This window comes from Pelobates fuscus, chromosome 5, assembly GCF_036172605.1.
Source record: "Pelobates fuscus isolate aPelFus1 chromosome 5, aPelFus1.pri, whole genome shotgun sequence".
NCBI classification, from domain to species: Eukaryota; Metazoa; Chordata; class Amphibia; order Anura; family Pelobatidae; genus Pelobates; species Pelobates fuscus.
In genome coordinates, this window is record NC_086321.1 from 332,367,970 (window position 1) to 332,387,798 (window position 19,829).

Here is a 19,829-nt window from a genome sequence, read left to right on the forward strand (position 1 = left end):
GGGGACGGGACATGTTAACCTCTCGCCGGTTATTGAAATTGAGGGATTTGCTTGTAACAAAATGTTTTTGAAATATAAAGAGAAGCTGGATCCTTGCTTAGAACACTTTTTGCAGATTTAGAAAGCAAGTAGTTGTTCGAGAGGCTATGATTGTGATGGTGCACCTTGAACGAGTAGCATTGCACAGTAGTCTAAGAGAGAGAGAGAGAGGCCTTTGCAAGCGAGCCTGGTACTGGTGGCTAGCAAATAGTTTACAAACAATTAAACAATTGGGACGCCAAGGCAAGCCACCACTACTCTACATTTTAGACTTAAACACTAAATTGATCTTTTTTTATTCTTTGTCCAAAATAATGTAAAAATGTGATTAATAAATAGACTCTTTAGTGCATATTATAGCTGCCCCTGGCATGTCCAGAAAAACTGCCCATGCTTAATTTAAATTTTACAGAAAGTTAAACGATAATTGAGGAGACTTGACAAAGATACAGCCTAGGTCAAATAGCTTAATGGTAATGATAAGCGTGTGGGATTTTTCAGATTTTTTTAGTCTAACTGTTCAACTCCCTTGTCAGGTTTCCACAAATCTGAATTTAAAGAATCGGCCCCACATTTATGTACATATTTCTAATATAAGAAGCTGATCATAAAATTAAATATTATCAGCAAAGCTCCTGATTGCACATCATGAGGACTGGCTTAGACAGTGGTGGCTATCCATGCCATCAGAACAATCTGCAAACAGTCACCTATTATCATATTAAACATAACCCAAAGTGGCTTAAAGGGGGACTGTCACTTCTCTGGAATTTACACAATTAAACAAAAACATTCAAACCACCTAGTGTTGATACCTGTATTCTTTACATTTATATTGAAATAAGCCCCCAGCTTCTGGCTAAAAAGGTGTGTTCTTTTTAAAAACTCACAAATACATATTTTTTTAACTACAGGGATACGTTAACATAATATTAAAAATACTGGGATGTGACGGTTCACCCTTTAAAGTACCAGTAAGGGGCTTGCAATGCTCTAACTCAGAATTCCCATAATCCTCTACTCAAGCAGGGCTGCTGTAACGTGACCTAGAACTTGTGCTAATGTTTAATAGGTATTTTGTTTTTTAACAGAGGGAAAATGTAAAATAATGAACATTCTAAGTTCACTGTGGAAGATGTCCTACCCATAACGACAGCCAGTCTGATATTCTTATAGTAAACACTGGGAAGCTTGTTGGCTACAGTCCTGCTAACCTTAGGAAAATCCTATAGCATTTTGATGACTCTGGCATGTTGTCTATCGTGAAGGGTTTTTTATTTTGTTTTAGACTGCAGAAGTAAAATGTGTATGAGGTGAATCTGAATCATCACCAGATGTGATCTGCTAGGAAACTAAGATTTGTTTTGCAAATCTTACACTGAAAATATGTTTGGCCTCTGCTGTACCAGCAACCCTGCTTAGCAGCCATCCTACATTTTCAACTTCAATAACACACATCTAATCCCCCCTACTCATTTTACCTTTTTCCTCCACAAGTTCAACTCCCTCCTGCCCTCTAACAACATCCGCTTTCTTTCTTCAACATGCAAACCCCCATCTCTCAGCATGAAGCATTGCAGGCCCCTCTTGCACCAGGAGAGTTAACAATGTTGAGAAACCCCTACCCCTCTCTCTCAAAAAAAAGAAGCAGTTTACAAGCAATAAAGTGTTTCTCTCCCCCCCCCAAAAATGTTAATTATTGCCTAAACACCATTTGTCCTCCTTTGGAGTTCAATCATTACATCATGCAGGAAATGCTCCGATGTTAATTTGCGTTTAAGCAAGGCATTTTTAAAGATGGCCGCCATCCTGCTCAAAAATAGCACCTTTAAAACAATTAAAAAAAAAAAAAAAAAAATTCCACAGCTCCACGTGTGTGGTTTAAAAACACAAGGATCTGATCCTTCGAAGAAAATAAACACAAGATCTGCTAACCAGTTACAGAAACAAAAATTGTGTGTGCATTTACATATATGTATGGCAACACATATACATACACACACACACGCCAGTGCTGGTGGGTACATTTGTGGCCCTATTACCAAGTTACTGCAAAAGGCCTTTTTTCAGACTAGTCCTCAACAGGGCGTGGGGTAACCAGATTATTTTGGAAATGTGGCATGGCAAATGATGAAAATTATGGAGAGGAAGGGTAAATCATAAATAATATATGCAATGTGCTAGCAAACATTAAGAGAAATATGGAAAAAGTGGTTTAAAATGTCTTCACTTAGCCCATCGGTGACATCATCATGTGGTTGCACTGGAGCTGTAAGTCTGCACTACCCATTGATATGTAAAAGCCTGCACTATGTACACAAATTATTTATGCTTGATCAAATTATTCATTTGATTACAATTATACTAGGACAACATAGCCCCGTAACAACAAGCTCAATATAAACACACTGTTAAAGTGATAGGTACCCTTGTTAGCTGTACCCCAAAACACAAGTATTCTCATTCGATATTTCCAAGGGAAGACCAATTGATGATGTCACTGGGGGGCTGAGGGAATGCAGATTTCTTAAAAATGAAATACACCCAAATCTTCAAGAACAATGTGTTATCGGTCAGTTCCTTAGGCCACATCATCTGTATAGGTTTTCCTCAAATATCTGGACAGGACAAGGATCGGCCTGGCTGACAGGTCCACCAGGTTGGATTTGAGAAAAAAAAAAACTGTGCAACTGATGAGGATTTATAATACTACATAAACCTTTGGCAGTAGACCAAGACTGCCCAATTGCAGCTTCCCATATCCCGTAACCTTCTGCTGCATTGTAAAGAAGGGTGGAAGTTGAATTCAACAGTAGCTGGGGGTTGTAGATGGTCAACTTCCGGTATATGTTCTGCTATACAGTACTGTTTAGAGAAGTTGTTAATTCCGACAAATTATCTGCTGGGTGTCCAAGGTTTTCTACCAAAAAGGATTTTAAGAGTCTCATAACCTAAATGATCTCTTAGTATTTTATTTTCATTGTTGCTATCAGGGAGCGGTGTTTATTAATAAGTAAAGGGAGTGAAACATTGAGGCCTTGAACATAGCATGTAGAGGCAAGATACGGTAATGCCAACCAATGAAGTGTGATCCGGGAATTCTGGTTAGAGATAATGCCCACGGTCATGTAAACAGCAGAAGTTTAGTGGTTGCTCTGGCGCTGCCGTGGTTGGCACAAGAAGGTGCGCTGTCGCACATTAGCGCGTTCATGAAACTGCTTTGCAATGTTTTGCCTTTGCAAACTCTTGCGTCCAAGTTTGCGCCTGTCCACCGTTGCCTTGGCGCGTTGGATACGGGTGATCTGACCCACTTTACCCAAGATGGCAGATTTGGCAGAGACTGAGGTGGCGTGATGAGGTGTGCGACGCTCCACTCTGGTTTTGGATGGGGATCTGAAAAGATGAAATGATGAGTAATTGGCTTCTTCGATCTCAATATTTTTACTGTCAAAGCCAGATCATACATCCTGCCGTCTTCATACATGCATACATAAAACCTTCCCAGTAAACTGTAAAATAAGACGTCTTTCTATCTCAACACACAACTAGCCTGTATAGTTTTTACATTCATTAGTTTATGTTTTGATTCCTTCATATGACTGTTTGACAGTCTGTTATAGTGCGGCTAAAGCGACTAACATCAGAAATTCCGGTTGCATGTTCATGACTTTTCATTAATTCTTAAAATTAGACAACCGAACTGAAAAACAAAAACCCTTTCTATACCATGTTTTTAAAACGTTTTTGTTTAATTTCTTACTAAAGGGATACTGTAGGCAACCAGGCTACTTCAGACTTGGGGCACAATAGGGAGCTATAGTGCCAGGAAAACAGCTTAGTTTACCTTTAAAAACAAACACACACACACATACAAACCAACCAAAATATTTCAGTCAATATGAACTTCCTGTAAGTTTTTTGGTCAACTACACTCAACCTTTTTAAATTCTTTAGCAGCTTAATTCAAAGCCTATGGACATACTGCATCACGTGTGCGAGAAACAAACCTGCCCGAAAATTTGTTGTATAAAGTTATCGCCAGGTCAGGCTTTTATTTTCTAAATGAACAATTATCCCTGGCCTGATAGTCTAAATATTGTGGTGCAATTTCAAAATGGCCACCTCCACACAGAACATCTAACTAATGCTGGAAAATCGTATAGCAACTTTTTTAGACCTGCAACCAATTTGCTTTAGAATTGTAGAATTGAAAAGTGCAACAGCATATATTGCTACTGAGAGGTGATTTTGCTCAATTCCATTTTTAGAGCAATTTACCAGATGCCCATGGTTTACCATTCATCGATATTTAACAGGAATACATTTGGATGCTCTATTTACTTCAGTATCTTGCCCTCATCATTAATACGGCAATTTAAAAAAAAAAATTACCTTAAAAAATCTATTTCGTATGGTAATTTAAACAGTGCACCCATGGATTAAAGTAGCAGTGTAAGTACCATAACCCCTACAAATAAGTGCAGTGGTTATTGTGCTGTAAGTCTATGGCAGCTAATTACGGGGGGACAATCCAACCATTGAAATACTGGAAACAGTCCAACCCCCAGGCTATCAATTCACTCCCTTTACTCTGATTCATAGAAATTACATTTCATAAACAATACAGCATACAATCCCTACCATTCCGTTGTACAGCACTACAGAATTTGCTGGCGCTATATAAATAGTAATAAAATAATAATAATTAACATTATATTTTTAAATTATTGACATCACCTCCGATTTATAACTGGCAGATTATATTGGAGCTTTTTATAGCCATGTTATGACTCATGAAAGAAGGAGGGTTGGTTTTAAGTTCTTATCCAGAGTACACTTAATATGTTATGTTCTATGGCAGGCAGGTCTACATCATTTACTAAAAATATTTAACAAAATTAGCTTCAAAACTTCCTGTAGCTGAAACTATGCTTGACACGTGTATTTAGAATTCACAATAAAAAAAAAGTGTTAAAAAAATTAGCTTTAACCCCTCATATACACGCATACATACATATACACACACACACACTCTTACACATTAATCATACACACACACAGGGGCCTTATTTTAACCATATGCACATATACTACAATAGACAGGTCACAGTTTTGCTTTGTTCTTACCGGTCTCTGATTACTTCGGAAGTGTCTTGTTCCACCACAATGCTTCCACTGGTAATATACACCGACATGCTTGGGTGCTCTATCAGCAGGTCTTCCAATGGACTACTTCCAACCTCGGTGTGGCCCGAACTCTCTGCGGTGAAACAGGGGGGAGGGGTAACAAACCAGCTCTCGTCCATCGAGTGGGGTGGGTGGGGTGGGATGGACCAGCCAATCCTCTCAGCTAGGGAGTGGGGCAATGGGCTGGGAGGGTTTTCATCCTCCGGCCCTCGTGACCCATCATCCTCACTGAAGGTCAAGGCATAGCTATCTGATATGGAGAAGGAGTCCAATTAGGAAGGGAATAATCCATGCCATAGGAGAAAGAAAAGATGGAAGACCACACGCATACATTGCCAAGGAGAAGGGTGGGATGGGAAAAATGATAAGGAAGGCGATATTAGTTTAGAATATGATTTGACCTCTTTGGGGTTATTAACGCCTTCATTCACATAGGGAGTTTTGTAAATTTCCAGCCAAGAGAGAAAGCAGCACATTAGTAGGTCCCAAAGTTGGGAAAAAAACCAAAACACTAAGCCTTAAGTTCTCAGATCTCAGACTTCACAAGGTTTGAGATCCCCGCTATAAAAGCACAGGTTGATTACAGTAAATGTACTAATCCCACCTGTGTTCATAGCTGGAGATTTTAGGAACCTGCATAATTGAGAACTTAGGAGTTAGAATGTCTATATGTGAACCAGTTGACCTTCCGCATGGACTTACCCATCTGCTTGTACCTAACAGATTTATTATACGTTTTGACAATTCCCTTTTCTACTTTAACTGTACTCTTTCCCAGTATTCTTACAGTTGCCAGGGGTTTGAAATATACAGAAGCTGTTATAAGTTATGGAACAAAATCTCACCTTTCACAGGACTCCGATGGAAACGGATGTATTGGACTGTTCAAAAAGTCTTATCTTCCAATACAATGTCTATTTCCATTGCTTTTGCACACTAGAGAGTAGCATTGTATCGGTACTATGCTGCAATATGTATCTTTTATAAAGGGGGTCGTCTAGTCATTCTATCTACACAAATCAAGCATAATATGACCTGCAACTTGTATCTGCCTAGGTTAGTGATGGCGTCTGTGAACCCTGTAAATTATGGACTCCTTAACCAGTCCCTCATAAACCTACAATGCTTTGGGTTTAATCAGTTTCCATATAAAAACTTAACTATGAGGACCCAAAACACTCAGGAAGTCTGAGGAATGGTCTAGTAACCATCTCTTCGCTGCTGTAATGGCATCGAAACTGCTTATTCAAAAAAAAAAATGAGGGAGTGGATATTTTCCACCATTCTATTAAGCACACCAGTAAAACAAGGTGAAGGATAATTAATAACGCAGTCTGTTATGCAACTTATGTCTCTTGTTTACATTCATATCCTCTTTACACGGCCAGTTGGCTGCTTCAGAATTTACTTTTCTGACTGACAATAGAACTACTGCATAAGCAATAGTCTCTTTAAAAAGTCAGGCTGCCTAGAATCGTGGATAAATACATCTTCATATGTGCAGCCTTGACACCTACTTATTCAACACAATATCAAGTGTCTTTGAGGGGTCATGCTTGGCCCAACGCTAATTTAAGACTGACCTCTGGGGTACGATTCAGAAACCCTTAAAGTGATAGATACCCAAGGGATAAAACAGGCATTATTAGCTATATAAGATGTATCTTTATTCTACCTGCCATTTTGTGCTAGCAGATTATGGTTCTAGTGGTTTGTGTGCACCTACTATATCATGCTTGAAATTATGGTGGGTTATTTGAAAAGACAATGGTTATTTGTGATTACTCTGTTCATGCATTATTTCCATATCTTCATATATTATCAAACCGAATGGCAACTGAAAACATGCAAATAAAAGTCCGCACATTTTGAAAAGTGTACCTATGATGCATGGGATATGGTTATATTCTGATAAAGCAGTGACACAGATCTATTATGTTTGTCAATATTTCATTTATATTATTTGTTTTAAGTTTTATTAAAGGGATACTCTAGGCTGGAACAGATCCCACTTTTTAATGAATAATGAATTAAATGCATTATAAGGTAAAAAGTAAATAGGTAAATATTAAAAATAAGAACACAATTCTCTCCCTTGAATTTCCTGTCTGCTGCAAATCTCTGAAAAATTCTCAGCCAACCCTGGTGCTGTGCACATCATATAAACTCCAAGCCAGGTCTAGTAGTAGAATGTTCAGGGAATGGCTTAACATGAATGCGAAGCTATGAGACAGAACTACAAATTGCTTCTTCTAGAATGTAGCTTCACAAACAGAGAGTAAACATACAGTTTTAGTATTTTCCAAAAATCTCGGCAACTGTAACTCCCTGTTTCCATTAACCCTTTTCATTACAGCCTAATTAATAGGATTAAAGAGACACTATAGGCACCCAGACCACTTCATCTCATTGAAGTGGTCTGGGTGCAGTGGTTCTGTCTGAAACAGCATTGTTTCACATTGCCGGGTTAAACAGAGAAACTGCAATGTATACACTGCAATGTTAAGTTCACTTATAGTGGCTGTCTTCTGGACTAGTGGTCCTTAAGGGGTTAAGGGAAACATGGATTTCTTGATGCTTAACATATCAAGAACAGTTCAATGATTAATTGGCCTATTACCATTGAGTTTTGTTAAAGTGAGTATATTAATCTGTTTATTTTCCAGGCCACCTCCAGAACCTGCAGGTATGTGTGTTAATCAGGTGATTAATTCTCCCATAATGCCTTGGGTTTATATAGCAAGACACACGTGTGGTGGTGAGTGGGATACCATCTGTATATATGTCACTGGCTAAATAAAAAGTTATCCCAAGCCAAAACTTCAATATATTTGACTCTAAGCGTGTGTGTTTTGACGTTATACAAATGTTAAATTATAATTAAATAAAAAGCAATGTTCACTGCTCTATCAGAATATGACAACATCATTGATGTAACATAAGTCTGTTTTAAAGGGGAATATGGTTCACAGCAAGTTAATTCTCTGCAGAGGAAGGGTTTTGGTAGCTAGTGCAACGGGTTGCTGCTGACTAAGGAAAACAGATTTTTTTTTTGGCTCACCATTGATATCAATAATTAGCCACCCATCATCCTCTTCATCTGCCACAATGGCTTTTGGTTCTTCGGGATCGCTGGCTGGTCCCTCGTTGAAGAAGAGTCTGGTGAAACGCTGGAACATGGTTAACGGTTACTTGGGCTGTTGCAACCACTAGAAAGGAAGTGGCCGGTTGTAAACAAAGGGGCTGTGTCGTCTGGTGGGATCAGCAGAGTCCAGCAGTAGGATTTGTAAACATTAGGCTTCTGTATGGCTTGGTTAGAATAGCCCTGCAAGTAAAAGCAAAACAAGATGGATCGTAAATGCACAACAAATTTTCCTGTCTATCTTTCTTACATATTTACAGTGTTTATTTAAAGGCAGCAGAGATTCACAGCATGTTTCCCAATGAAGGGAAGATCCTTCCCCCTGCTATTTATTCTGCCTCTGTAAGCCCTTTTTACATACACAACATATAGCGTCTCCAAAACATGCAGCCTCTTCCCCCTTGTCTGGTGTAACAGTATCTAGACTGTAGGGCTTGTTTACACCCCTGGAGTCAGGTCTGCTCCAGGGCACAGCTGCTTGCTACCAGTATATTTCTTGGAAAACAGAACTGCTCCACTCCTCTACTTTATTAAACAGCTAAGTGCAGGGGTTGGCCATTTAGTAGGCTATTACCGGAATGCAACCCTGGTCAGATATGTCTTGGATGGGAGTTTGAGACTGGTCACCCCTGGCTTAACCCTTAAAGGTGAAACATTACTTTTCCATATAATTTCACCTTTAAGTAAAACGTTACAAATCATATATTAAAGATTTAGCAACTGACATTGAAAATCCGTTCATCTAGGCACAACCAGTGCATTGGGGGAGGAGAACAGAGACATGGTTTATATTTTCCGTCCTCTCTGGATTCAGAATGACAGGTGCTAAATCCAGACGTAATAAAAATGATTGACAGAGAGCCAAGTTGGAAGTACAGGACAGAATTGTGTAAATGTATTCATCACCCATTAGGTGACCAAGATGGGCCCCCTGTATTTTACTGGAGCAGGCCCTCTTTGAGTGGGCAAGGAAATCAGAAGAGTCTCCTGCAGGGCCCGGTCTTTTTTCACTTTGTTGAGGGAGCATTATGGTACCATCATCAGGTACAAACTACCGCCCTGGCGGACCCCCAGAGTTACTTGATGACTCAAAGCGCCACAGCCAGTGGTCTGAGTCACTGACTGAGAGCTGGACTTGCTGCAAGCAGTCTGTATCTGAAACAGATGATGGAGCTCACCCACCGGACCACAAGGTATCCGACTCACCCACCTCTACACCACCATGGATCCTGCACACCCTCCACTGGAACAGCAGAGAAGGTAAGCAGTAAAAGGGGTGTGGGGACGTACACACACACACACACACACACACATTAAGACTCCCCAGCACACACAAAGCTAAACCAGCACACACAGATAAACTCATCTTTCCCTCACACAGCTCTTACACACATAAATACTTAGACACTACACACAACACTCAATACACACAATTCACGGAAATAAAGCCCAATGCTCTAGGAGGGGTTTCTAGGGCTCTGGGGTACCTTAATCCAGCTCTGAAATGTATACATTGTATGTATAATACATAGAGGATAAGTAAACACAATATTAAAATTATTGGGAGGTAACAGTTCCCCTTTAAATGGCATGGCATATTTATAAAGTTAAAATGGCCAAAAGTGGTTAAAATGTCTCTGTGACTTCTGAGTATTTCATAAAGATATAATCTTTACAAAATAAACATAAAACATTCTGTTCATGTATAACAAACTTGTCTTGTTGGAACTAGTTGTTTGTTAGTCAACCTATTGTACACCACTGCAGAATTTGTTGGGGCTTTATACATAATATTAATAATATTGACTTGTGAAATCTCATTAACATTCCAACCCACTCAAAATCATTGACTACTTTATATTGTGGGCCAGTGAGAGGTTTGTCAATTCCCACAAGAATAGCGTCTATAGACCTCTGTAGGTTTGTGCATGTACTACAGTACGACAATGGGGCAGTTCCTGGCAGTTGTAGCAACAGGAACTGAAAATGGATGACACAAGAAAGATAGCGGGGTCAGAGCTTCAGGCACCTCAAAGGTCTTTGTCATTTTTTGGGGTCTGTGCAAATTAAGGGACACTGTATGTTTGATAATTATATTGCAATTCCAAGATGGCTGCCCCCATACTGAAAAGCTGTGAGACCTTCAAATAATATAAAGGAGAATTTTATTAACCCCTTAAGGACACATGACAGATATATTCTGTCATGATTCCCTTTTATTCCAGAAATTGTGTCCTTAAGGGGTTAATCTGTCTGGATTGTTTGAAACAGATTTACAGAGAGAACATTTTAGTAACTGCAACACTTTTAGTAAATAGTGGGAAGAGTACAATGTATTTCACTTCAGTAGCCACAATGGCCGCTACTCCATGTCTGGGGCTAGCAGAAAGTACGCTTGTTTCATTTGCGAGTAAGGCAAGTGAACAGAGTACTTCTGGGCTAATGTGAGAAGGTTGTCAGTAGCACAAAGGGTTAAGGTGTGAGATATAAATAATTACAGTCACGTGAAAAAATAAACTGTGTTTCAGCAAAATGTAATGTATTTAAGCACAAGGAACATTCGGCTTAGTGTTTCTGGGTAAGGAGTGTCTTCGCTAATTAGATGACTGGATGTGCTGATCCCCCGAAAAGCACTATGTTCCAGAAATGCAAATAAAGTAAAAGGCACCGGGAATGACCATCCAGTAAAAGCTGTTGAGACAAATGTTGTTGCAAAATTTATAAGGCTGTGGTCTGTGTAAAGCTTGAAGAACAAACAAGCGTGAACATTGAGATAAATGGCAGAATGACACAGTTGTTGAAACACATTGTTCTGTCCTGAACTCATGATCTATGTTTCTGCGAAATGTTTTTTTAAGAAAAACAAAACAAAAAAACACCCCCTCCTCATCAGAGATCACATTATGGGGCTGGAGTCATCGTACCGAAGGGGGAGGTGTGCAGTTGTAAGTATCCCCTGTCCAGCTCTGAAAGCTTTTTAGGCGTTTACCTTTTACCCATGTCTCAGGAGTATACATAGGGTTAAACTGTCCCTGCCTCCATTTCAGATTAACTCTTACAAAGCACAAGCCTCTCCCTCTCTCTCTCCATATTTAATACTGTATTGAGCCTTCAGGGAGATTAGTGTATGCCTAATGACCCAGGCCAAGCCGACATTAACCATGTGATGCCATGGCAGAAAACACGGTAACTGGGGGTATGTATTAGATTTAGACTCATACATTTTTATAAGCCTTGGATTTATTTTTTCAGGAACCAAAATATATACAATAAATTTAAAAAGAAAATCAGCTTCAGTGTAACTGTGCATATATACAAATGTAAATGTGACTATAAAAGTTAAGTATAGACACACAAAACACATCAACACCCAAACTGTCATCTCTCGTCATCTGCATTACGCCCTTCTGACCCACATAATGCCAGTTTCAGATTGAGCGATTGTGTATTTAGGGCAAGATTGGGTAATCTTCTTAATGCCTAGGACTGTTTATACATTTTCCGCCCTAATATGTTTCTTGTGGGTTTCATGCAGGGAGCTTGGGGACCTGACACTCCCAGAAAACGCCGGGTTTATAACTATTATCAACCTCAACTCACCATAGGTTGACTGATGTTGGCTCTGCCGTAGTCTAGCAACCATTTAGAATGCCCAATCCCACTTACAATGGATTGTTCAATGTGAATAGTCAAGACGTGACAATAACACAATTGATAACTGTGCTAGGAGCTCTACTTACATTCCCTATGTTTTATCTGGCATTCCTGCTTTGGACATTTTCTGATGTAGGGACTCAACATACAAAGATGTGTATTAAGCAACTATGGATAATTGAAAAGGGTTTTGCAGATGTAAAGACAAGCAGCACATTTGGAAAAATAACTGCTTTAAACATTTTTTTTTGTTTTAATTCTTGTCTGGTCAGTTATTTACTATTTCCAGGGGGAAAAAATATTTTTGTGAATACCTATTCAGAGGTTAGTGGAACTGTTTTCTATTACTGTCCCTTTAAACAACCCCTCCCCCAGGCTGACCATCTTTATTCATCATGAAATGGGGGAGTGCTGTTGCTATTTCTCATAAGTGATTCCTAAGCACATATATACGGGTTAATATTTGGTGAACGATGTTAATTTGATCCTATAGAGCCTCTGGCTGTTTGGGTCACTGTGCTTGTGTAAGGTGAGAACACGTCAGACGTCAAACAGATACACAGACATAGCAGTGCTTTCTGCCTCCCACAGAAATAGCATGCAATCACCTCCTGATGATACTGTCTGTGACACATGTAAACAGTGTGGCAAGGGTTAACCCCTTCATGGCCAGCACTAGGCAAATGCCTGCTAATTGAATCCAAGATGTTATTGGTCCTTACTGGGTTAAGTGACCCTCTACTGAGAAGCTATTTGATGGACTGCAACTCTAATCAAAGCCAGTCTATTTGACCATTTCTAAACATCTACATTTCACAGACGTGTGATCTGTTATTCATATTCAAGTTGGCATTGTGAATAATTGTCATGAGAAATACACATTTTAAATCACAGAGTTGAGCTGCATGGATGCCATCTTCAGCGGCTCCGGCCTGAGGGCATACAATCTGCTCAGCCCACCACTATCCAGGGCACAATTCTGACTAACTACACAATATTCTTGGGGGAAAGTAGCACTGTAGCACTATACCCTGCCCCCCAATATTGTTTGAATTGCTGCAAGTTTAGTCAAGATATTAGGCCTGATCTGGGCATGTCCTCCCAGAGGAAACTAATACAAGGGTCTTGATTATGACGCATTGCAACAGAGATGACCACAGGGGGGGGGGGGGGTCATCCCGGACTCTGTCAATACATTTTGTTCTGCTGGCTCCACCTGCTTATCCTCGCACCTGTGTTCAGTGGCCCTGCCGACGGGTACTGCCTCTTTCAATTTTAGTGTTACAAGTTAAGTCTATTCTTTCGTAAGCCCTCTTTCAGGAATGAAGTTCACCTGTGTGAATTCACCAGTTTGAATTTGTCGGAATGCAATTTTCCAGGAAAATCTCAAATTTTGCCCCGAATGTAATGCTCCATTAAATCTAATGCACATTCAAATGTTGGATACTTTATTTTGCACAAAAAGTGCGCATTAGAGTAAATAGCGTATTATGTTTGTTTTTTAAATCCATTTATTTTTATTCACTTGTTTAACAGTGTATATAACAGATCATATTACATACAGACAGGGTGGGTTGTTCTGTCGCTCTGCTGATATGTCACAAACAGACAGGCCAGTGTCACATTACTGCAAGTATTGTATCAATAAATGTATATTAAGATACACATACGCATCCTAACATATTAGTATAAATACGACAGCAAGTTCAGAAAGATTTTTGTTGCAAAAGACCCAATGACCTTCAAAAGGTCACCTTATATCCTTGAACATGGGAATGATTTTAGATGTTGTGTAGGCCAAGGGCATCTACGCCACTTTAAAAATAATTTCCATTGATAGCTACTCACAAAATCTCAAGATTTAAACGCCCCAGACATCCTCAGAAAGAGGATTGCTGTTCCACTGTAAATTGTTTATGAGAAGTTATTTTTAAAGTGTCAAATATTCTTAGTCTTCCCCACCCCTTCTGGTCTTAATTCCCCAATTAAGGAAAAATTGTGTCGGATGCCTCCAACTAACTCATGCTGGGCATGTTGTTCTCGGCCACATTTAGAAACAAATCAGGGAATCCTGGAGGTTATAATAAGATTAGGTGCGGGACGCTATGTACTAAGGTGTGACACTAATTAAGAGGCTGTGAACTTCTTGCTATCAGCACTACTTTTATCTGTTCCTAGTCTGAATATATGAATAGCTTGCTGGCTAGGTTACATAGGAAAAAAGGCACAAGCATGAGATAAAGAGTCCATATCTTTTTTAAAATATGTGCAGGTGCAGACAAAAGCCAAGGCAGAGTCCAGAATGATAACTGTACACAAATAGGCCTGGCAACCAGTTAGGACATGCACGTCTTGTCCAAAACAAAATAGATGGAAGCAAGAATGCATTCTTAAACTGCCCAGAAGAGATGATGTCCTGCTACAAGTTCTTATAATGTCTTAGGGTTGGTATTTATGCATGTCTGTCTCATAATTAACCTCAGATATTATTATAGCCCCTTCACAATCCAGCTATTGAGGACTCTTTAAAGGAACACACCAAGTGCCCTGGGTCCCTTCCAATATAAGTAGTCAAACCGTGTGCCAATGTTTTGAGTTCCTACTTGGGGTCTGCCAGGCTGAAAGCAGGAACTTCCTACTCACAATATAGAAAGAGGAGAGGCAGGGAGTGGAGCCTAACTGAAGCCAGGTAAGATGTCAAAACCTTAGCAAGCAGTTTGACTGCTTACATTGGGGGGCACCAGGGAACTCTAGGCACCATTATCAATACAGGACTCTTGAGTAGCTACGGTGCTTGGAGTGTTCATTTAATTTTATGCCAGACTATATACATTGAGAAAATCCTAAAAGCACTTCTTAAAGTAAAAGCCGTTTTGCCCGTTATGTAGGTGGAAAACACAGGCAGACTGTGTGGAAGAACAAAGATCTGCTCACATTTAAGAGCGTTTTGTGAAGGACCCAGGATTTTCACTTTCAGTGACCATTGAACAGAGAAGAGAAAAAAAAAGCCTCCCCCATCTTAATTAAAATACGTATGTTTCTTGAATTAGCAGTACAGTAGTACAGACTGTCCTGTAACAGGTTGGATTTCGACTATGGACGTTCCAAACCCACAACCTGGAAAAATTAATGCACCAGTTGCAGAGCTCACTCAGTGCTCAGGGCTAGATATGTTTAATTCCTAATACAGTGAACGTCCTTTCATGCTACAAAAGACAATAACACGTATGCCCATAAGTTAGGTCATGACATCAATTTAACAATGCTATCCCCTAACATTTCTTTGTGTGCTCCATAAGTCAGCCACATCTATCGCACATGCATATGTCATTTTTTTTTCATTCTAACAATGGAAGCATAGAACAAACAGTTACTCACTGAACACAAGCTGTCACAATTCACAATGACAGGCTAGTGATAGCGGTATCCACCCAAACAGCAGCAATCTAACAGACAGAGCACTTGGTAATGACATTAGCGCACACCATGCAACAGAAACATACCAACATACACATACACGGCCGGCGGATTACTCATATCACCAAGATACTATTGTTACAAGACTACAACAAAGCATATGAAAAGAAAATTAAGCAGATAAGCAATAATGAACTTCATTCAGGTACTAAACACAATATATTTAATTTATACATTCTGGCAGGCAGCCTTCATTGTTACGGATTCTCTGCAATCTTGGGAATACAATGTCATATACGAGTTCCAGGTAACAAGCGCACAAAATCCAAAACAACAATCTGACCACTCGACAGCTGCTTAAATATAAAATATATTGTAAATAATCCAAACACACCTGATATATACATCGAAATAAATTTGGGATAAAACATGAAAAAAAACAAATGGAGTAAAATGGTTTGCGGAATAAAGGCATTATCATCTTGCTAAAAGCTTCAGACATTCCAGTGCAACCGGCGGAGATAATGTGTAAAGGGGTTTTGCCGTTGATTCGGAAATCGACGAAGGTGATGTAGGTGCCATTGAAGTGGTCCAGCAGAGAAGGGTGTTTAGAGTTAAACAGCTTTATTTAGGATTGCAGTGAGTGGTTGACAATCAGAAGGTTTATTCTGAGCACATCTTGGCAGTTCAGTGGAGGACAGACAGGGAGAGCGTGACGTTCAATGTCATATGCAAATTAGGCACTCGTCATCAGATCTGTCTATTTGCAAAGCAGGAGGGGTGATCCCTTAATGCCCTAAATATTTTACTGAGGCAGGGAACATATTGCAGTGTTGTACAAAATCAAAGAGGATGCACAGGCAAAATATCATATATGGTTAGATGTTTTGTTCTTGCATTATGTAAAATATATTTTATTACTGTATTTCCCAATTAAATCCCTCCCATTGATCGACATATTCTTACCATAAACTCTCTTCCACCGGGGAATAAGGAATAGTATTAGACATGAGTAAGTGTAATATAGCATATATGATATAAAGTATAATTAATAAGAGAGTAAAATTATTTTATGGACCTATGGGAGATCTATTGATCAATAGGAGGTATTAAAAGATATTGTTTATGAAGCTTCTGGTGTGGTTATATGGATCAATAAGGGAAGCTATAGTAATCATAACAACCTTCACTATGGATGCTTCATAGCCTCAGTCCTCAAAGTACACCAACCGTCCATGATTTAGGAATTCCCAATCTATTTCTATTGGACACTGACAGGACATGGACCATTGGTTGGTTTCAAGCACTGGCATAGAGCAAGCGCAGCAGAGACTTTTTGGGGTTAAGGAAGGTGTAAAGAAACAAAATATTGATTGCACAAGGACCAGATATTTCCACTTGTCACTTTGCCTCTGATGAGTAAGGTACCGTAATTAAGTAAAAGAGTAAAAAACAAAAAGGATGCGGTTTCCTTACATAATGTATAGGGTGGACCAGGAAATCTTTAAAGGCTGGTAAATTAAAGGTACAAAGTTCTAAGCCGTCCAGTCATAATTTATCTACACAAAGTCACTCTGCCCGTTTTTTTTTGTTTTTTTTATATTGTGCCATAGTTTAGTCTCTGAATCTGTTCCTTTTAAATGTTTGAGGAATACAATAAGCAATATAATCCCGTAGGCACATTGCGCTAGATACTGTAACTCACCTACTTCCTAGGTTCATTCTACTGTCCATGAAGAGAGTGGATTTAGAACATGCAAACTGGGGGCCATTAGAAAGCTACAATGGAACAGACCTAAGAGAGGCATTACTAGCTGCTAATCTCCATGGATTTATATGTTCATCTTGCACACTATGCAAGGAAGTGAAGCCCTGCCTTACAGAATCATCTGAAAGGTTAGGTTTGGGCAGGGAGTGAATTGAGGGACATTACCTGGCAGTAATGTTAACATCCATAGAAGGTCTGAAATCCCAGGCACATTTTTTCCACCAGATGACACCCCAACCCCCTTCCTACGGCATCCTGGGTATGTACCAGACCTGGATTAAGTATTTGCATATTGATAGATGTGGGGACAAGCCTGGAGGAGAAGGGGAGGGGGCGAGAGATTGGGATTTCTGACAAAGCAGGCCTACAGCAGTCCCATTAATTTCAGGTCTAATCACAATCCTAAACTGTTAAAGCCTCCAGTATTTTTTTTTTTTTCTTTTAAATTCATTCAAGGTTCTGTAACAGGCCGAGTATATACATTTTGTTATTGAAAAAAAAACCTGAACTACGGATACACACGGATTAGGGGCAGACCCTAAACAGGCACAAGAAAAATAGGAGGAACCATGGAGACAGGAGGGAGAGAAAGGGGAAGAGAGACAGAAAGGAACAGGGACATAGAGAAGGAGGGAGGGCTACGAGCTGGAGAAGGAGGAAGATGTGGGAACTAGAGATACAGGGGAATGATTAAAGGAGGACAAACAGACTTGAATGAAAGGAAGGGACAGGAATAGCAGGGAGTGAACAACAGGGAGCTATAGTGTATTAAAATAGAATTGCTAACACACAGTGTGGAAAGAAAAGGAAATCGGAGCAGACAGCATAGAAAATAAATATGTATTTATAGGATGGAATCACACAGGATGAGACTGTCATGGTCTATATCACCTGTCTACAGCAGGTACTGTGAGCAAAGCTCTATGCACTATCCTGTATCTCTCACCCCTCCCCCAGTGCTAGGATCTATTGTTACCTAAGAGGTCATATGCTGACCACCAAGTTCTGAGTGTACCAGATCTTATAAATAGAGTAACACCTGAGACAGAAGGCCTTTTAGACCTTTCTGGCACCCATCAGCTGGACCTGCATAGCAGCACCCCTGCAAACAGAGGCAGAGAAAAGAAATGGTTAAATCTCAGGTTACAGGGAAGCACTTTATTGTGTCTCCCTTAGGATCGGTCATGGTTTTCGTTTACAGAATTAATGTAATAGACTGCAGGTAGAAATATACACATAATAAGTCACCTGGAGGGATCATGACCTGGGGTGTAGAGATGGTGGTTAGAATGAAACGCCTCCAGAGACAGAAAATGGTAACAATACACCTGAGCTAGGGGCTGTACGTTACGGAAATGTCTGTGCCTGTCAATTTAACCCTTGCCACAAAAGGTGTTTAAATACCAAAAGGAGGACACCAGCATTTGTGGATTCATAACAGTGGATCTCAGATATTTCACGCACTGCGCTTCCACTGGAAAGAGAATAGTTAATCCGAGCAATCACGTAACCTTAACAGCGCCGGGGAGATGACATCACGCGCGGAATTAACCCTACAAATCTACACGTGTCCACGTGCACCGAAGGTAGACATACAGATTTCTCCGCGTAAAAATATAATTGTAACACATAAAACAAGCATAGAACTAATGTCTAATATGTGAATACATACAAAATATATAAGACTAGTACTGTGTTACGTGCTCTTTGTAGACAAGACAGACGGATGGATATTCTGATCTGGTTTTGTAATGCAGACAAAAACCCATAAATGCACTGTACGGTATAAAATGGCATGTTTACACTATGTCATAATTTTCTTACAAACTACAAAGATAGGGAAAATAAGTAGAACCTTACCTTATCCTGCAGTAGTCACTGTATACAGATACAATGTCCAAGTCAGTAAACAGAAGCCCAGCCTGAGGTAGGTGCACAGTGCTGTATACAGTGGTGGCTCTGCCGGTTCATCTCACTGCTCAATCTTGAGGCTTCAACAGCTGACAGCTACGTCACAGGTCCCCGGCCCCTCCTGCCCAGTGAGCTCACAATCAGAAGCCTTGCCAATTGGTGAGGGTGGAGTCAGGCTCTAGATAGGGGAAGGAACAGTGATTTCTGGTTACGTCATTGCTTGCAAGTGTAGATTGGTGCAGTGTGGGACATTGAGATTTTATGGAAAATTGGATGCTTAGGGTTATTTACGAACGTGTGAATTTGAGATTCCAAGTGAATTTCTAATTTTAGGCCTAAAGAGGACAGCTATGTTTTCCTTTCAGCTATTTTAGCATAACATTTTGAATTCACTTTCAGTTCATGTGTGTTCCAGACAAACTATTGTTATTTTGTATTTATGAAGTGCCAACATACACCACTGTACTGTACAATTTAGGGGATTAAGAAATAACAAAAACAGAGACACACGATACCTTGGGATCACATCTGATCTTAAAGGGCAGGTATGCTGCATTGGTGTGTATACTGAAGACATGGGATTAATATTAATTGTGCTGCTTAACCCCTTAAGGACTGGACTGTTTTTGCGATGTTGTACATTTGCGGCCAGGCCTCTTTTTACACTTTTGTGGTGTTTGTGTTTAGCTGTAATTTTCCGCTCTCTCATTT

The 19,829-nt window shown here is 39.8% G+C and overlaps 1 protein-coding gene across 2 annotated transcripts; it reads right to left on the reverse strand.

Annotated features, from left to right (window-relative positions):
• Positions 1-1,719: 1,719 nt before the first annotated feature.
• Positions 1,720-19,260, reverse strand: TP53INP2 (tumor protein p53 inducible nuclear protein 2). 2 transcript variants are annotated; one of them, XM_063455717.1, is made up of 4 exons: positions 19,068-19,260; positions 8,288-8,551; positions 5,167-5,476; positions 1,720-3,432 (listed from the first exon to the last, which is right to left on the reverse strand). In XM_063455717.1, exons 2-4 carry the CDS (start codon positions 8,403-8,405, stop codon positions 3,183-3,185), a joined length of 678 nt encoding a protein of 225 aa, XP_063311787.1. In that variant the 5' UTR covers positions 8,406-8,551; positions 19,068-19,260; the 3' UTR covers positions 1,720-3,182. The 2 variants fall into 2 exon arrangements, with proteins under 2 accessions (XP_063311787.1, XP_063311788.1); XM_063455718.1 differs by lacking the exon at positions 19,068-19,260 and adding an exon at positions 15,834-16,077.
• Between the last annotated feature and the right edge of the window lie 569 nt (positions 19,261-19,829).

What these genes read in the sequence shown, in the direction of transcription:
- TP53INP2 (XM_063455717.1), bottom strand. Translation starts at nt 8,405, where the DNA reads ATGTTCCAGCGTTTCACCAGACTCTTCTTCAACGAGGGACCAGCCAGC. An exon ending in GCTAATTATTGATATCAATG is followed by an intron (nt 5,477 to 8,287) that starts GTGAGCCAAAAA and finishes TCTCCATATCAG; the next exon opens with ATAGCTATGCCTTGACCTTC. An exon ending in TCCGAAGTAATCAGAGACCG is followed by an intron (nt 3,433 to 5,166) that starts GTAAGAACAAAG and finishes TCATCTTTTCAG; the next exon opens with ATCCCCATCCAAAACCAGAG.